The 19808-nt window shown below is 46.9% G+C and overlaps 1 protein-coding gene across 3 annotated transcripts in view; it reads left to right on the top strand.

Moving 5' to 3' along the window:
• The first annotated feature begins 207 nt into the window (after nt 1-207).
• LOC135368616 (methylcytosine dioxygenase TET-like) overlaps nt 208-19808 on the top strand; it is a 103346-nt gene continuing 83745 nt past the window's right edge. For all 3 annotated transcript variants that reach the window (XM_064602010.1, XM_064602011.1, XM_064602013.1), the window contains exon 1: nt 208-535. In XM_064602010.1, the coding sequence (XP_064458080.1) occupies nt 470-535 (66 nt within the window). In that variant the 5' untranslated portion in view covers nt 208-469. The remainder of the gene's footprint in view (nt 536-19808) is intronic.

Consider the following 19808-nt stretch of genomic DNA (forward strand, 5'->3'; position numbering starts at 1 on the left):
TCTTTCTCGATCATGATCGGCTGGCGTGCAATCGCGCACTCGGGAGAACGGAGCATAGTGCACACCATCATCGGTGACCCTGCCCACCCGTAGAAATCGGCCGTCGGTTGGCCCCGGTTGTGGCGAGGGGGCGCTGGCATCGGGGAGAGGGCGCGTCCCGCGGCGCCTCCCTTCATCGCGGCAGTCTTCAGTATGCCGCGGCCGTCTTCCAAGAGAACATCCGCCGCGGGAGGCCGCCACTGGATCACGTGACCAGTGACGCCATGTGACCCCCCCTCAGTGGACATTTTAACCCTTCACCCCTTTTTTTTTTAATGACAGCATCGGTGAAACAAGTCCTCCGTTGTAAATAAGTGCAAGTGGTGTCGACTCTGCGAGAGACGTGTGCGTGCGTGTGTGTGTGTGCGAACTGTTTTGAGGGACGGTGACAGCTATTTGGAAGCCGTGGACGTCGTGACGACGCATTGCCATGCGCGCTTGGATTCCCACGGACACAACGGCGGCGTATGGTACTCGCGGGATTTCGGATAACAGGGTGAGTCATCGGAACGCGTCACGCGCGTCATCCGGCGCTTGCGCTTGTTCACATCGCGCGCTGCTCAGCTTCGGGCAGTGTTTCTCCGCCTCCATTTACTTTGAATGTTTCAAGTTCTTTAAAAAATAGTCAGCGGTGCACATTTCGTTCAGCGACGTGCACTCGAGGTCAATAATCAACGTTGCCGATGGTAGAACTGCGGCGTGGAAATGATGCGTTGCTGGCGTACGCGCGTTTAAAGAAACAGCATTATTGCCTACTTATTGTCAGTGGGCAAGCGTTCACCGCTTCAGTTGTGACACTTACTTGCGTGGAGAGGGAGGGTAAAGTTAGGGCATAACGTGGAACAGTTTCGAACAGTGGAACAGCAATGATATTACCTAAGCGCAGTGCGCCCTCATCCGTGTTTTTCTTCTTTTCTCGAGTCAAAACAAGCATCCTCATCAATGTTACGTTAGATAAAAGCACGCGCAGTCTCCGACCCAAGCGACATCACATGACAACCATGTGCGCTGCTACGTCAGAGTCTCGTCCCAACAATCACATATTTATTTGGTCATGACACCTCTGTGTCGTCGTTGCCTGGCGGTCCTGGCAGCGGTAGAAAAAAGTTTTAGTACATCGTACGCAAAGGTTATAGCGTACGTAACAGATAGCGTTGGTGGTTCTGCGCACTGCGCGAAGCTCTCTTTCTGGGCGTGCACGGAACCATCAACGCCATCCCATACGTACGCAAAGTCGATAGCGTACGAAAAACTAAAACTCTAAAAACTAAAGCTCTCTATTGTCTCTAACCCGCAACGCGTGACTGTATGGTGGAACATGCAACACGCACCCAAGATCGTTTCACGAAGTTCGACAAAAAAAAGCAAAAAGAATACGCGCAGTGTGCACAACAGCACAGTAAGCTACGGCTCCACCGACTACTAAAGGGCTCGTGTCTACAGTGTGGTACAGCTGAAACGGATCTGTAATTAGCACGCCAGATTATGAGGAGGACAGAATCGGAAAAACCGAAACCGAAACTGTCTGCTTTCCCACAAGGCCAGGAACCTACTGGAACACAATCCGGTTATCCACGTCGCGCATTTTCTTGTAAGCCTCCAAGATATCTGTCACAAAACTGATCTCAGACCCGGAGATACCCATAGTAGCATGGCACTCTATAGAGCACATTGAAACTCTGCTTGAAACATTCAGGGCCGTACAGAATGATCATGTAATTCCCTGTGGACGAAAACCATAGCTCAGACATCGCCACACGTTGCGGTCGTCAGTGGTTTATCCAGAATCCCAAGCATGGAGAGGTGTGGGAAAAAAAGTGGGGGGGGGGGGGTCATTATTATAGTTATGTCATTACAGCTTAACATATCATTACCGACATATGTCTAAAGCTCATATTGCAAGGGCACCCCCTGTAGGGGGTACACAGGTGAAAAAGCCGGGGGTGTCACTGAACATTTGGGGGGGGGGGGGGGGGTAGGGAGGTCTGGATAAATCACTGGCGGTCATCTTGTCAGGCAATCGAAACAATGTGCCTGACGTTGGCAACGTATCCTTGAGCTTGAGGAAAAGACAAATGGACGGAACACAAAACGATCCACAGAAGATAGTGACCTTTTGAGCCTTGTCTGGAGCTGTTGGTTTTGTCTTCTGTCCATTTGTATTTTCCCCAAGCTCATGGACATGTTGTCAACGGTAAGTATACACCAGCTCGCTTGCATATTTGTGTTCAAGATGCATAGTTGTTGTCACGGGGAATTGGGCATGCTATCGGCGACCTGTCCTGGATGGTGTGTACACTGAGGTGTGTGCGACACGCATGTATCATGATCAGGGCACGGCCCCTCGAAGTGGGCGGGCATATCGGGCGAATGATTGTTTCTCATCTTGAGCCCAGTGAATGAAGGGAAGGCGCGCTCTTAGAAGAAAGGGTGGAGCAGTTAAACCTTCTAGGAAGTAATAGCTGTCGCGTATCTTGTTTCTAAAAGGTTGCAAAGTTCTACCTGCTATACCTGGTTGAAGTCGGCACAACAGATTAGCGCAAAAACCAAAACAAATTTTAGTTGCTGTTATCTTCGTTGTAGATAACGTGCTCAATGTCCACTGCACTGCCAATGCTGGGAAAACAACACTCCCTGAAAGTGCATTGCTTCTGTGGCTGTAAAAACAGCTCTTACACACATTTTGTGCTGCACCTGCAAAGAGGCGGTAACAGGCAAGGTTACCACCCTTTTACACCCTTTGGTCAGACGCTATGTTGACTTAGGTGGTAACTATAGAAGTTACCACCTTTTCACACCCTTTTTTCTGAGAGTGTGGTTGGTTCCGCAAAAGTCCAATGCAGAGAACAATTCCTGATTTAGGTATAACGTCTGAAACAATGAGATATTAGCTCTTGAATGGTAGCCATTGAGTAGCCATTGAGCCATTGAATGCACCTATCCCAGCTGCAGGCTGCCGTTTGGCCCCAGTATAGCGTTCTTCAGTACAGTGCATGCAGAGGAGTGACATTCACTTACATCCGACAGTACACTTTCATAATCTTATTAACGACTGGGGAACTTCGCAGAAATAGTCCACAGTTCATCAAGAGGAAAAGAAGACGAAGCTCAGTGGCTCCCCGTAGTGTATGTGTGTTTGCTTATCAATCATCAAGCACCTACAGACTACCATTACTAAGGCTCTGGGGCTCTTCAGCACAGCGCAGGGAAGTGACATGCTGGATGCATGGTCGGCGCGAACTGCGCCGAGAGATCGGTGTTCCGCAATGTTAGCACACGTGTGTTAGACCTATATGGTGACACCAGTGGAAGTCCGCTGTGCCAGGAACTGTGTCTGCGCACAAGAAGAAAAGAAACCAAAGCTCAAATACCTCCAGATGTGCTACTATAGCACCGTGGAACACTGATCTCCCGCTCTTCTTATCCTTGTGACGAAATTTCTTCGGCACTCGACACGTTTTCTCATCTAACCGCAGATAGCCGTGTCTGATATGTGATACGTTTGGTTGTTGGTTTTCTGCCAAGTGTGGCTACCGTCCCACACACAGACGAAGTCACTGCTCCCGGCCATCTGTAGTTTTTTTTTTACGCAACAGAGAACATAATTGTACAATACGCGTAATTTTCATGTAATGTTGCTCAGCGACGTCGATGACATCGAGGCTGGGCGAGGATAAATCGATTACTGCATGCGCACTTCGTGCAGCAATCGTAAGAAGTACATAGCCCCCCATACCAAATGGCGTACTCCGCATAGTATACCCACTGTAGTCATCGAATTTTACGGACCAAAAATGACAACTCGGTACCCTCGTTGTAGGTGGAGCGAAGCTTATTTAGTGACTTTGTAGATGAAAAAATAATTTTGATAGACCAAAGAAGACATAGAAAATGAACAAAAATAAATCAGCTGTCACGACAAGAGCTGTTGCTTTTCTCCCACGCGTTTAAGGGCAAGTGAGAAAGCGCGTTTCTAGGGGAGCGCAAGAAATGACCTCTAAATCATGCTGTTGTTTCGTGGGCCTTTTCCTCGCGGGCTATATTGGTGCAATCCTTTCAGGACGGCAATGGGATCAGCGCGCCAAAAACAAAAACAAATATGTTGCCAACCTTATAATTAGTCATTCAGGACAACGCTGCAGGAGACTGCTAGTGCGACCATAAGGTGGCATACTTGACCTAGGACATATCGACATGTATTGTAATCGAAAAATAATAATAATAATTTCCATATTTTATAAAGTTCCGTAGTTAGTACTGACATCTTTTACTATACATAAAATCGCGTGTCCTCAAGTCACTGTACAAGATTTCACAACTTCTGTACTCTTTATTCGGCTCTGCTTGGCTTACAGCAATATGCGTCCGCGTTATTCCGGAACGGGACTTCGTTATGAACATCCCCCCCCCTCCCCCTTTTCACACACACCGTCACCCCACCCGGCTTAACCGGCTGCCTTCCAGAGTCGCATGGCACAAGCGGCGTCTATAGTTGGCCGTGATAAATTGGATCGCGAGCGATAGAAAACCAGCTTCGCCAGCACTGAATCATCACCGGTGACTCACTGATTAAAGACGGCCCAGAGGGTCGCCATTAATTCTGATCCCGAAATGGCGACGAATCGCTAGCGCGCTGTACGAACGGCTTGTACCTCACTCACGTCGTTCTGTTTGGGATACGCAGATTGCGTATGGCTCTCAGCTTATGTTATACCGAAGAACCCATGATAGTGTCAATAAGATGTGCCTTCTGTTAACCTTCGAGGAACCTTCACATGGTGCAGGATAGAGTGAACTGAGGTCGACAAGCAGCATGTTATTAAATATTATTTCATTATTTATTTTGAGGTTGGATTGTCGGATGAGCCAACCGGTGTCGACGGTAGTTGCTAGCTCTTCATTCCCGACGATGAACGTCAGCCGCGACGTACGGCGATGTCGATGGCAACCCGGCTGGCCGAAGGCAAGCCTTGGCACGCACTGAAGTGTCACTCGTGGAAGCTCGAGCTCCTGAGATTCTCGGAATATTAGGATAGGGTTCACAGGACCCTTCAGTTCAGTTCAGACTGTGGGAGGTACCAGGGTTCGAATGCCGGTGCCCGCTGTGCTGTCTGGAGTTTTTCCTGGGTTTTCCTCAGACGCTTTCAAACATATGTCGTCACAGTTCCCTTAGAAGTCGGCCCAGGACGCGCATTCCCCAGGGCGTTAGTCGTGACGTTGCCCACCTCTGTGAGGCCGACCACGGCGAGGCCTTTCGCCGCTACCACCACCTCCTTCACTTCATCCGGCTCTGACGTCACTGCGAGCGTCTCCGCCAATAGGACTGCGCGCGAGAGGTCACGTGCTTACGACTACCAATGGGAATGATCGTTTCTCGCTCCTCGCGTCTCGCGAACGATCTCGCGTGGAAGCAGAAAGCTAGATGGCGTCTTTCGTATCTTCCGCTGGCAGAGTATACTCCGGGGAATGTCGCTGATGTGAGTACACGGGTAATTGCTCAATAAGGCAACTTAATTCCGAGCGTATAAGTGACAATAGAATGGCGTCCCTGAGACCCTCGCGCCCAGTCTGTATGACACCTTGCGAAACATCCTTATACCCGTCCCTTACCGCCACTCACTTTCTTCAAAACCCCCATTACGCAGCCCATCATCTCACCAGTCACCCCTCCAGTCCAAAGGTGTGACCCACACGAACTTGCCGCGCGTATTTGTGACGCACGCGCGCTCTCTCACCTTTGCTCTTATATACCGAAGAATATAGGGACACATTATAAGGAGCGGAGAGTCGAAACGTCGTCTCCCCTCCATTTAATTTGCGGCCGTTTATCGGGCGAGTAGGCAGCGGTGGCACGCAGCAGAGATGCGCCGCTCCCCGGAGAAGGACCCCAGGGTTTCTAATTTTAAAACCCCCCGCATCGGCCGCTTTTCCAAAGATGTCAATGCGCAACTCGGCGCTCGGATCTCGGCGCCGCAGACGCTCCTGACGCTATTTCGGGATTTTTGCCGCCTGACAGACCGGCGGATCCTATGCACGAGCCTTTGTGTACATTCACAGTTGTGTGATCCTTCAGTCGGTGTGTTATGCCCCGTTATGTCCCATATTTGATTCTATTCAACGCTGCAAATGTTTAGCGTGTACGGAGGATGCGTTAGGTGGTATTAGAAGATAATATGGGGAGACGGCATCGCAGTTTTGTTCGTACATGCAAATGCATGGTACACAAATGGTATACTATTCGCAGGTTCCTTTTATCGACTTAGAACTGTGTGTTATCCCTATCCATGCACTTATCCGTACACAGCATCCTCGCTATGTTGTCTGCCGTTGAGAGCGAACTTCAAGTTTTTTCTAAAATCATCTATCCGATTGACAATCTCAAAATGGAACAACTTACCACCATTCATAGTTTCTGTATCCGATTCTGTTCAATCCAGAGTTGCTCCATGTGATATACTTTGTCATTGAACGTATGGTACTACTGACATTATTCTTGTGTTCTCTCTCTCTCTTTTTTTTTTTTTTTTTGTCCCTCCTTATATATAAAGCCCCTTTGGGTCCTTGAGGTATAAGTGAATAAATTAAATAAAAGACGAAGAACCGTTATGACCTGCGCTGTACGAATGTCGTGTCCACCTACACCTCGTTGCTCGAGAAGGCGAGGGTGTGTTTTTCTTTACTTTCTTCCTGTTTAGTTCGAACATTTAATTAAACGTATACTTTATTTGGCCAGAACTGAAGTAAGACTGCGTTTTATCGCAATTCAAATGACTCAGATAAAAATGCAATTTGCCCACTCCAGGACTGGAACCTAGACCTCTCGACTTTCGGTTACGGATTACACTACATGAAGAGCAAAAAAAGAAAGCGGGGGGGGGGGGGGGGGGGGTAGAGGGGCTCGCGTTGGCTTTCAAAGTTCATTGTTCCTTGGACATTGGAGGCGACTATGTTTTTGTCGTCCCCCTTAATGGAGCTCGCCTCGGCAGACTCTCGTAAGTCTCGTTACTCACATTTCATAGCTCGTAGAAAACATTGCCAACGAATAATGGCAACTTTTTCCCCTGTATATAATATCAGGGAATTACAGCCCCATATTACTACACTCTTGAGTGTATTCGTGTGTTATTTGCCGCCAGGTGTAGCTAAGATAAACATTTCGAAAAATAAAAAATTAAAAAACGCAAACTGTTTGTTCACATGAAAACGTCTGTTCATCCGCTTGAACCAACTATCCTCTCTCTTTCCCACCTGAAATAACACTCTCTAAAAGATACAACGTCCCTCGCACAGAGACGTAACGCAAGCGTAGCAAGGCAGTACCACACTGTTGTCGAGCAGGCAGCGCACGTCCTTAGTGTGTTCAGTTCCGCCACCTGGCGACGTCTCCGCTGAGGCCGCCCACCGGCACTCATTTCAGCCCAGCCGCCGCCGTCGCTTTGCCCAACGGGGGCAGATGGCAGCCCTCATTTTTCTTTTTTTCGCCCTTTTATACGGGTTTTATGACGCCTTCTCTTCTTTCGTAGAGCGCACACACTTCCGCTTGCCACGATCCCTATTCTACGGCTCAAACCGACCTCTACAGCATGTCACGGCCTTGTGCTGTCTTAACGTTGTGAAAAATGTTGCTCGATTTCGAAATCGTGATGAGATATCGTTCTTATTATCCGGGTATCCTCACGAGCGACTTTATCGCGCGAGATGTTTGCGGTGACGGGAGCGCGAAAATGGCAACGTCAGAATTAGTCGAGAGCACGTGATCGTATCTGAGCATTACGTCACGTCTTCTCGCCGTATTCCCAGCGACTCGAAAAGATTCGGTCAGCTCGCCATACAACACTCCGTCTTCTGCTGCTCATCTGTTTTTGTGTCGTCTGCTAGCCTTTGTGTCGTCTGCTGCGATATCTTCTTGGCGCCAGCTTTCCTCCTCGTTCTCCTCCCGCACAAAACAACAACAACTTTATTTGAATGATGTTAAGTGAGGAGTTTCGAAAAAAAAAAAAAAAAAACTCTGATACCGTCTGCGAGTATAGTCTGCCAATATGTGGTGTGAGCGAAAGACCAGCGGCGGTTCAGGTGATCACTGTGCCAAACTACGCCACAAAGTTAATGCATGCAACGCAGGACATAAGTATTCTGCTCTGCGTTTATTACGGGAGCGCTACCGGAAGAGGGCACAAGCGAAGAGCGTGTCTTCCTCGTTTTTCTTCTCACTAGTCGCTAAAAATCATGCCAGTTATGTTCATGATGTGTGTAGGAAATTACGACTGAACCCCAGCGCCGTAGTTCAGCGGAGTCGAGCGTTTTTTGTCTGCCTCTCAAAAACGATGGTTTTTCAAATGACTTTCTCTCAGACTCGTTCCACGAAAACGCAAAAGTGTGCTCAGAATGCGAAAGATAGAAGCTAACGACAACAACAAAGTACATGAAGTGACGATGAATGAGGGAATTTCCCACTTTGTTGCTCACTATACCCCAGTGCTCACTAGTCAGTACGTGATATGAAACGGTAAGGTCATGGGTGAATAATGATCCAAGTAATTGGTGTGAAATAAAGTTCCCTACTCCGCGTATTATTCGTATAGCACTAATAGTTACCACAGGAGCCCCACATGACAAGGGGGGTGGGGGGATATACGTTTATTTCGGAAAGGTCAGCCTGACCAAAGGTCTAGCTTGCTGTTCCTAAAAAAAATTATATATATTGTACGAAGATGAAGCAAAAACAAATGTAAGATAACGAGGACGGGGTGAAGTGTAGATGACATGAAATGCTGCTGGTCAACTCATAATTTGTTCATGAGGTCTGTCGTCTGGAGGAAGTCGAGCAACGCTCGAGTGACGCACCACTGACGGGAGTGCCACACAGGGCCATATAATGCAGAAAGGTATATGTGCGCGTGTCCCAGAGCAGTCAGGCGTCCTTTGAGGGTGTCGAGGGCGGCGTTGTAACGTCTACAGTGCAGTAGTAGTACAGTGCAGTAGTACATGCGCTGTGTCTGCTTCCACATGACAAGGTAATGTCATTGCACAAGGCGTAAGCGTCACAACGTGATTTGAGTTTAGCTAAAGCGTGTATATAGGAGGGGGAGACTTGTGTCCCTTATAAAAGCCGCGGAGGAGGCCACAAGCAAAGTGGAAACCTGGCAGAATGTCCCACGATGCCGTGAGATGCGACCGACTTAATGCATCACGCGGGTTACAACGCGGGCATGTGAGAGACCACAAGCATAGCACCCATGTCGGTTGAGGCACGAAACTCGTAGCCCGGGGCAGAAGTTAGGACGGTTAATTACCCGACATTATCGATAGCCGAATCGGGATTATAGTTCCGCCAAACCGCCGCAGATGTATCGCTCCCTCTCTCTCTCTCTCTCTCCGTGGAATTGTTACAGAGGAGCACAATGGCGATCGTTTCTCCAAGGACGAGGACGCCGGCAGCTGTTTTCAATATCGTGGGAATAAATACGTCTGTGCGCGCACACGCGCTCTGTCTTACGCGGTACAGAACTCATTCCGAAATACACATACCTGTGGGAATAGAGTTTATTCACTGACGTCATCCCTCCAGAGGGCACTATAGTTTCGAAAAAAGCAAAATTGCCGCCATGATGGTAGGCCCCTCGAGGTTTGGTTCCGGATTTCTTTCGCTGCCATATGCTATTTAGAGGTTCGCCAACGTTGACAGTTTGAAAACAACTTGAATATGGTAAAAATAATATTCACGCACAATATTAATATTTTTATCCGGGACATAGAGGCGGACCAAAAAGTTTTGAGCCTATATGAGTGTTTGGTGGGTTTTACTGTTCGACTGTTTGCGTGTTCCGTGACAACTCAGTGTGTGTTTGCAATTGTTTTCTGTCGGAATCACCACCACCACCACCACTAATCATCATCATCGCCATCATCATCCTCTTCATTGTCATCATCATTCCAGGAGTTTTCCACCAATGTAACTGGTGCAAGTGATGTATGGAGTTGCGGGATTCACACCATACTGAAGCCAAAATCTCTATTTTATTTGTTCCAGAAATCAAATCACATCAAATCAAATCAAATATTCACAAAGTACAATAACTTTGAAACACCAAATTTATGGTGAATGCGATGTGCGTGAAGTTGGACAGTCAAAACCTGAGGGACCTACATTATGGCTGCAAATGTGCTAGCGACAGCACATGATGTCGCCCGCAGGATGACGTAGTCTAAGCAGCATACAAAAGTATTTCCAAATTTAGTCCACATGAACAGAATGGCACTTATTGAATTGCACAAAACGAACCGAACAAATTGCACATATACGTAAAAATGAAGGGTTTTAGTCTATATTAGAGAGCAAAAAAATGAAAGCACAAGTGCACAACATGTAGAATGGCAAATGGCTATGCAGAGAAATAATCGCATATACACTTCTTAAATTGCGTGACGTCGGTAGTGGAGGTGATGGTACCGGGAAGGCGGTTCTACTCCAACGATGCACGAGGAGGCGGAAGGAATCGTGAAATGACCTCGTTGAGCATGAGGGAATGCCCAATTTCTCAGGGTGATCGTTGTTGCCTACCTAATCATTATTGAAAATAAAAAGTAAAGAATAATCTTATTTCCCCCCACCCCTTTCTTATAGCATACATCTACGTCCACTGTTTCCATATAAGTTAAAAGACGCAGAACTCTCTCTGCCACATTTGATACGACGCGATTGTCTTCACTTCACGCGATCTGATAACTCCCCTTACCTTTCTCTCTTTCCCTCTTGTGCCTGTTTTTTTGTTTTGTTTTATTCCGTGTTAACGCCGCGAAGCAACCGTGGCTATAGGCGGTCTACAGACGTGGACAGATGGAGAGAGGACAGCGGGAAGGAGTGAAGGAGTGACGCATAAAATGTTAGTACTGCGAACGCCTGGATAACATTTCATGTATCATCAATAAGTCGCGTTGTCAAGTAAATGATTCCATATAACTTATTACAGTATCGTGAACCATCACATGCAAACGTACAGCTGAACATTTAATGGTTCGACTGGCCGCGGCGTGGTGTTAACTTTACAAAGCGTTCGATCTGAAAGCAGGTGGGGAAGCTATGGTGTGTGTGTCTTGCCTAAATGGGCGTGATTCACGTTTGGGAACGTTGGCAAACACTAGATGCTCTCAAAGGCAGGGTGAGCGGAACGTGACCTTCCATTAAAATGCTTTCAGAGCCGCTAATGAAGTCTTCGGCCAACAACTTTTTTTTTCCCTTCCTTACACACCATCCTCTATAGCTCCGTAAAGCTTATAAATTGGAGCGCTCGTCTTTTGTAAATAAGCCACGAATCGACGGAATTTCAATTCAGTTTTCAGTGTGCTATATAGGTGTATGCAGTTCAGGAAAACGGATCGAACTTGTGATTTATGTCGATATTACGCGTCTTTTCTCCGGGATTTTCTGTGAGGGTTCTGTCTTTTTTTTTAGTTCGTTTCCAAAACTGTGAACGAAAGCTCGTCTAACGCAGTTTGTGGGCACTTTTCTGCAGAGCACACACTCTTAAAAATGAACTTCACCACATAGCACGCTCCTAGCCAACCACCGTCCCGAATGACAGCGTTCTCGCCCTATATTTGTTGAAAACGGGAGGTGGAGCCTATTTTGTGCCATTATGCACGGCACAGAATAGGCTCCACCTCCCGTTTTCAACAAATCAGGGGTGAGAACGTTGTCATTCGAGATGATGGTTGGCTAGGAGCGTGCTATGCGGTGAAGTTCGTTTTTAAGAGTGCAGTTCTGAAGTCCACTGCGAAAGATCAAGATTGGCACCCTAGTATATTTTAAAATGCTGTTACTATATTCAATATTTTATGATGAATATATTTTAAACTAAGTTCACGTTCAAATTATTTTCACGTCCAGTTACATTAAACGTGGGTGCATGGCTGGACTTATAGAGAAGAATGTGCACGTGGTATAATTCCACAAATGTGGATCTGTCTCCTCCCGGACGCTTGAACCTGAGTGGTTACACAGAGAGACAGAGAGAGAAATGAAGAGACAAACACGTGTACACACAAACACACACACACACACTCTCTCTCTCTCCCTAAAAACAGAACTTCACCGCATAGCACACTTTTAAAAATGAACTTCACCACATTGCACGCTCCTAGCCAACCATCATCCCGAGTGACATCGTTGACATCGTTCTCTCCCCTGATTGGGTGCAAACGGGAGGCGTGTGCCATTTTTGTGACAATTATGAACTGCATAAGTGTCACAAAATAGGTTCCGCCTCCCGTTTTCAACAAATCAGGGATGAGAACGTGAAACTCATTTCTAAGAGTGCAGTGAATCAGACTTTAGGGTTACCGCTTATGAGTCGAAGAGGCGGGGGCGTACACCTTTTTTGTGGAAATTATCGTACATCCAAACTGCCACAAAAAGGCATACGCTCCCCTCTGTCTTCGAATCAGAAGCGACGACCCTATCAGATTCGTGTCGGTGGTTGGCGCAGAGCGCGTGCTGTGCTATGAGGTGAACTCCTGTCTTTGGAGCGGTAGTGCCCCTTTGACGACAGAAGAGCAAAGATGGCGTCCGTAACAGGAGACCTCGCGAGCTCGTGTTGGGAACAGCTGCCCTCCCTCTTGCAGTGTGGGCACACGTGTGGCCAAGATGGCAAAATTTGGACGGCAGGGGGTGACAACATCGATCGACCCCTGCGTTTCCTCTCTTCGCACTATTTCCTCATCGTCCAATCGCTGTGTTCGATGTCCCTCTCCCCGTCATTTGCTTTGCGCGCACCTTTATATAGGCCAAAATAGAACGAGCGCCTTCGGCCACAGTATATAGCGAAGAGGAGAAACGAGCTGGCGCTCGCACCATGTTGAACAGCGGCCGTCGTTACTAAAACCGCTGTGCATCAGAAACTGGTCACTCGGTTATACAGGGTGTTTCACTTAACGTGATAAAAAAATTCTAACTGGCGACATACTCGCTTTTGCACACACTTTACACTTTTATACTTTTTATACTTTACTTTTATACACTTTTGCCACCATTCAGGAAGGCTTTGGGAAATTTTTGATTGCGGGTAATTTATTTTTTCAATTAAACTTTGAAAATTGCCAGGCAAACATCACATTTTTTTACAGAAATATGAAGTCCTCCACGGATGACCACAGCCCCAACAAAAACTATGCGCAGTATCGCAACAGAAATAGTCGAAAAAAAATTAGCAAAATTTCCGCTTTAGCCCCGCTTGCTCGATTGTCGCAAAGAAGAGTGCACGGGAGATGCGGGGAGAGGAGGAAGTGTTCCCGCCTCTTGTTTTACCTTTCTTTCCCCCGCTTTGACCTTGATGCTGGTGACAACCGTCTCATCACAAAGAAAGCAAAAGGCGGGGACACTTCCCCCTCTAGACGCACATTTGGCGCGCGCTTCTTTGCGAAAATCAAGCAGGCGGGGCTAAAGCCTAATTCTTACTAATTTTTTTTTCGACTATTTCTGTTGCGATACTGTGCATAGTTTTTGTTGTGTCTGCAGTTATCCGTGGAGGATTTCATATTTCTGTAAAAGAAAGTGAGGTTCCCGGGCAATTTTCAAAGTTCAATTGACAAAAATAAATTTCCCTCAATTGAAAATTGTCCAAAGCCCACCTAAATGGCGGCAAAAGCTCTCAGAAGGTAACTGCCGGAAGTCCCACAATCCTCCGGCGAGTACGTCCCCAGTTCGAATTTTTTATCGCTTTAGGTGAAACACCCCTGTATACGTTCGGGGATACGATTATGTTCGATTATGTAAACGGTTTGTTTTCATGGGGCAGTTATGTGATACTGACACGCGTACTATACATTTTTCCTTGAGAATTTTGGGGAGTAATGCCGTTATAGTTCGAACCACGCCAGTTCCAGAAAATAGTGTCTTCCGTATAGTTCTAAAAGCGCCAAGCAGACGAAGACAAGAATGTACACGCGACATTTACGTTACAAACAGGCTCAGCAAAGTCTTCCAGGAAGCGAAGATTTATTTCCCCTTATAGGTAAAGTTATATCGTGGGTCAAACATCGTCAAAGGCATGGCCGAGATCAAACGTGATGGACCTATCACGTGTCTTAAGATTAAAAATCCTGAGTGATTTCATGTTTGTTGCTGTAGGGCAAAGAAGCGTTTTAAAGAAATCTTCATTTCGTCGATCTTCAGTAAAGTTGCCGTCATCTTCTTAGTCCGACATCTGTATGTTTCAAACTATATGAAGGATACATAATTCAAAGTTGGTTGTATTATATTGTATTGGATATTGAAAAAGTTGAGACAACAACAAATAAATCGTGACTATGGCCTGGGGTGATTCACCGCTTGAGAGCAGTACACTACCCCATTACACGAGAAACATGAGATGTGAAATATGAAAATGAAGTTATGTGCAAGTAAAACTCTTGAACTCCCCTCCTCTGGTTGCGCAACGCTACGTCACACAAAAGGAAGAAAGAAACACATGAAAGAAGCGCCAATGGTCCTTGAGACACAGGGGAGGACCCTACAGCGTCTGGAGCAAGCCGGTAGCCAAGAGGAACTCCAAGAACATCAGAAGACCTCGACGGTGTTGCACATGGCTCTGACATGGGCCAAGAATTGCAGCCAGGTTGAGTTGAGACAACAGGATTACATGTTGCCCATCAAAATTGTATTGTATCTTTAATTTTGTCATTTTTATCCCATTTATGTGTGTGTACGCGTGTGTTTGTTTCACTTGTACAAGGATTTGGCACGTAGGTAATAGCCCGTACAGGTATCAGAAATGTACACGGACGACCGGCGTTTTACTGCTCTCGCTTTTCTGTGCAGAAAGTCGTTTTCTGTTTATTTGTATTTGCTTCGTATAAGCGTTACGAGTATCTTATCACTTGGTCCAAGTACCGTTTTTGCTGCATAACGTATTACGATGTTGTCATCAACACGCACGTAAATTCTCCGCGGACAAAATAAATAAACAGCCATCTTCCAGCCGTCCTCGCAGTCGTGAATTCGTGCTCCCAGTTCTGGCCTGGTGGGTTCCGATCATGTGAAAGGTTCAGCATCGCCCCCCCCCCCCCCAATTGTGCCAATCGTTGGTCCCTGTCCCGTCGCTTACAGTTGAACAGAAGGCAACGCCGCTTGCCACAACAAGGAAACTGAAGGCATGAGTCACCCTTATGTGTGTACACACACGGATGGGGAGCTCTTACATCTCATCTAGAATTGTTCGTGCTTGGAATGCATGAGCAGGCACTATACACGTCCGTTGGACTGCAATTCTGTTTGGGAATTTTTGACACGTGATGTACGATATATTTGCTTATTTGTGTCGATGGAATGCAGCTTCCTTTCACTCTCCTGAACCCCACCCACGCTGCCGGCTTTATTTTTACTTTCGTGCTGTCGAATTATATTAGTTTTATTATAACAGTCTCGTACGTCATGGGATAACTACACGCCACCAGGCTTTAGCTGTTCTGCGGCACTTGAGGAAATAAAGTCATGTTTCGCGGACGTGCAATAGATTAGCCCAGAATAAGGTTCGTACTGCTGCACATGGAATCCAGAGGTGACAAGGGAGAACCGAGGGAGAACACGGAAAAACAAAAGCGAAGATCAGACGGTTAAAGGGGTCGAGACAGATCGTCCCATGTTATCCTAGATAAAGGCAAAGTACGCTTCTTTGCACCGATGTGTGACCTGCATTTAAAGTTTCACTGCGAAGAGTGTAATAGAAGCGGAGAAAATGGTCACCACGAATACCGGAACTCGTGTGACGTCACAGTCCTCTCCGCCGCCAGTGAGACAGCGCGCAAGAAGTCACGTGCTTACGGCTGCCAATGGTGATGGACGCAACTCTGCGCTCCGTGACGTCTGCGCTTCGCTCAGGAGTGTGCTCGAGATCTTGTATCTTGCTAAGGACGACACGTAGAGACATAATTCTTTTTTTTCTTTTTTTTTTTTTGCTCAGTATTCTGGCGTGCAATACATGACATTCTCTGGTCAACATAAACAAGCCCCCGCCACAACTTCCAGTGCCACGAAGACTTCCGGTCCTTCCGCGACTAAGGACGCTCGGAACCAGCCGCCATGCAAAATTATATATTTCGCTTTCCCGATTTGAACGGGAGGCGTACGCCTTTTTGTGGCAGTTTGAATTGCCACAAAAAGGCGTATAGGTATAGGACCTTCTCTCTCCTCAAATCAGAAGCGACAACTGTATCAATCGCCGCAGTGGTTGGCGCAGAGCGTGTCTGCTGTGAAACCGGATGTTGTTTTGGCACCAAACCGGAAGCGATGAAAACGGCGTGAATACAATACTTCCATGATGTAATGAATGAACCGCATCTATGAAAGTGTCCCGACCCATTTAACATTCATTCTCTCACAACACCTTTCCCTTGCATGAGCCACTCACAATCCCCCCCACACACACACACACAGTATATCCCCCCACTCACAACCTCAGTGATTTATATCTTATTGATCCTCGATCTAACCAACAATCCAACCACAAACAGAAAAAGTGCAACAGTCTTTCCACGTACACATGCTGAATGAAAAGGAACATTCTTTCGCTACGCTCTTGATTACCCAAAGCTCATTAAGCCACTGAAACCCTATAGCGGGAGCCAGTATCGTCTTCTTTTTTTTACCGCCCTTTCCGTGGGAAACCGCGATCTCTTTCTCAAAAAGGAAGACGCCCTCTTTCGACGATTTCATTGTCAAGGGCGGTCGGGGGCGTAAAGGACACAGACGGGGGGGAAAAACAAAAATTACAGCATCCACAAAACATAAGACGACAGCGATAGTCCTATCATAAAAAACAGACATCGGCGAGAGAGCGTTGGATAGCCCTAACGGGCAACGTCGCTCTCGTTCCCTTTCTCCCCTTCCCTCTGGGATGCACTTGATGGGGGAGGGTAACTACGCTTCCGTTTCGGACTCTCTTCTTTTTTTTTTTCTGCCTCGTCTTTGGATAATTCTCTTCTGCGCCGCGTGTGTTTTATGGGACGGAGAAAAGAGGCAGTGGGACTCTAGGTGAGACTGATCTGTCAGGGGGCTGGTGATACGATGTGTCAACGGACTGAGACAATGTTGGAAAGAGCTTGTTGTTTGTTGTGTTTGTAGCAACGCCAACGGGAAAAGTAGGCACGGCGAGACGTGAATGAGTTGTAACTTTCGTGACCATATTTTTGTGACCGTTGCGGGTTTGCGAAGCTTCTTATGAGCAGGTCGGACTAACTAAAATAATACTAGAGCGAAAATGTTCCAGGAAAAGGCGTTTCTCAATAGATGTCGCCGTGTACCCTGTGTCAACGCCCGTATTGTGCATGTTGACATTGCTCAACCATTCTTTTCATTCTTTCTATTTCGCCTCGCAACTCCCCTGCCCCCCGGCGGAAGTTCCAGCCCTCTCTCCTGCACGTCGCAATGGCTGACTCTGCGTACGTGTAAATTTACTTCAAATTGTACTCATCACACACACGTTACACACATGAACATTCGGTAACATGGTATGTTGCGAGACGTGCAAGTAAACCTCACGTGCATCACCTGAAATTCATATGGGATTCCACGACGTTGATGTCCTCTTCCGTGTGTTTTGCTTTGGGTACATATGAAACAACGTAAGCTTTTTTTTTTTTTAAATGCTACCATGATCCATGCAACAAAAGTAAGTCTTGCTGCCATTTCCCTTTGTCGCTCCTCGCAGCTACACAGAAAGTAGTGCAGCAACATAAACTATTGAGCAAAGGTAGCCTCTATTTCCAACTCCAGAAGGTCCTCAGTGTGAAAACCTTCTCAGAACCGAAAACTACAGCGACAAAGAGACACGAAATCATGGAGAACCGACCAGACATTTTTCCTATCCTCTTTTACACTTTTCTTTTTTTAGCATAGATGTATACCACATTGTATCGAGTTCGAATGTGCCAGCATTGGCATCTACGCATTTTCAGGCGTGGGAAAGAGGCCTCAGAGTAGCAATGGGCGATTGTTAGCTGTGGCACTTGTCCGTATAGTACCTCATGTGCAGGGATGGAGATTTACAATGGAGATCGTTTCTTCGTGCTACTTTTTTTCTTCTTTTTTAAGCCGACTGTGACCCCGCAATGAGGGAGGGGTGGAGAAGGAAGTATAAGACGCTTTACGGATTGGTGGTATCGTTTTGAGAGGCAGGGGGACATAGTCAGTTGCAGGTATGTGTGTGTCACGTTATTTATTTTGTTTCTTCTTTGATATTAAGCGTTGCCGTAATACTAACTTTATGGTGCAGCAAGAGGAAGGCAGATTCATGTTCATTGATGAAGTGAATTTTTATGTGTTTTGCATATACGCATGTCCTGCTGCTGCACTGTTCGTTCGCTCAGCCATAACTCTTCAAACGTTCACTGGCCCACTGGACGAACGCTAAGCCTTTACCCTGCCACGTTCCAATCCAACCCAATCCCTGCCACGTTCGCGTGCGCACGTCAGCAAATGCTACGTCATCAAATCATATCAGTCCGCATGCGCCGTGGTAGGGTCCTGCAGGCTATAAGCGGGGGGGGGGGGGGGGGGGGGGGACACCATATGACATCATTATTTGTTGTTCCTTGCACTATTGCACATCCTGCCGTTACGTAGAAATGTAGGGAATGTGCCAGTTCGCAGTGCAGGAGAATATGATACGTATATATATATACAGAGAAGCGACCTATAAAAGTTAAGCCAACATGGCTTCCATCTTGATTGTTTTCTCATAGGGATTAGGAGGTTTTTGGTTGTAACTTTGTATTGCGATGTTGAATATCGGTTTGAAATTTACCACGATGAAACGTATACCACCTAGAGTTCCACGCGGACACAGTAATCTTCCGCCTGCATTGAGTAATTGGCGAGTACGACGCGCGTAACCGTAACATTGCGCGTGGCATAAATGTTGAAGTTTTAGGGTGAGAAGAAAGCAGTCTGTTTTGGAAAAATCAACTTTACCCAAATCAATATAATAATATACTCTTAAAAATGAACTTCCTGAGTCCAGCCAGAACTGACTGGGTCGGGACTAACCTCTCCATATTTTTCTTTCTTATCCAATCCAATCCAATCCAATCCAAAAATGAATTTCACCACATAGCACGCTCCTATAGCCAACCATCATCCCGAATGACATCTTTCTCTCCCTTGATTTGCTGAAAACGGGAGATGTGCGCCTTTTTGTGACACTTATAGAGAAATTGTAATTGTCACAAAAAAAAGCGTACGCCCAGCGCTTTCCACAAATGAAGGGTGATAGAGGTATATCACTCTGTACAATGGTAGGCCTTCAGCGTGCTATGTGGTGAAGCATTGTCTTAAGAGTGATATCAACTATATGACGTCACTTTGTAAGAGCTTTGCAACAGCAATAACGGCTGCAACAGCAAACCTTGCGAAACACAGCACAAATCACAGATATGGCGAGTTCGGGTGGTCATTTCATGGCAACACGGCCTGACGCTCGGAAATGGCCCGCGCTGGGCCACGTGGCCGTTGCCACCCGAACATGTGTGCCAGGAATCTGGCGCTTTTAGCCGCTTGGATCACGCTAGGGGCATCGCGGTCGCTTGTTTTCGGGTTCCGTCGTCTGCTAACCCGCGTGAACTTCGACGTGCCAGCCAATGCGGGCCCTCGCCACCCTCGCAGTGCGGATGTGACGACACCGGATATAGTTGGGCAAGCCGCTGCTCGGTCATTTCGAGACCGGGCGAAACAAGTGTTGTCTGACGAATTTCGTGCGCTCGGAAAACGCCACGCGAAC

The sequence above is a fragment of the Ornithodoros turicata genome, chromosome 9 (assembly GCF_037126465.1).
Source record: "Ornithodoros turicata isolate Travis chromosome 9, ASM3712646v1, whole genome shotgun sequence".
NCBI lineage: Eukaryota > Metazoa > Arthropoda > Arachnida > Ixodida > Argasidae > Ornithodoros > Ornithodoros turicata.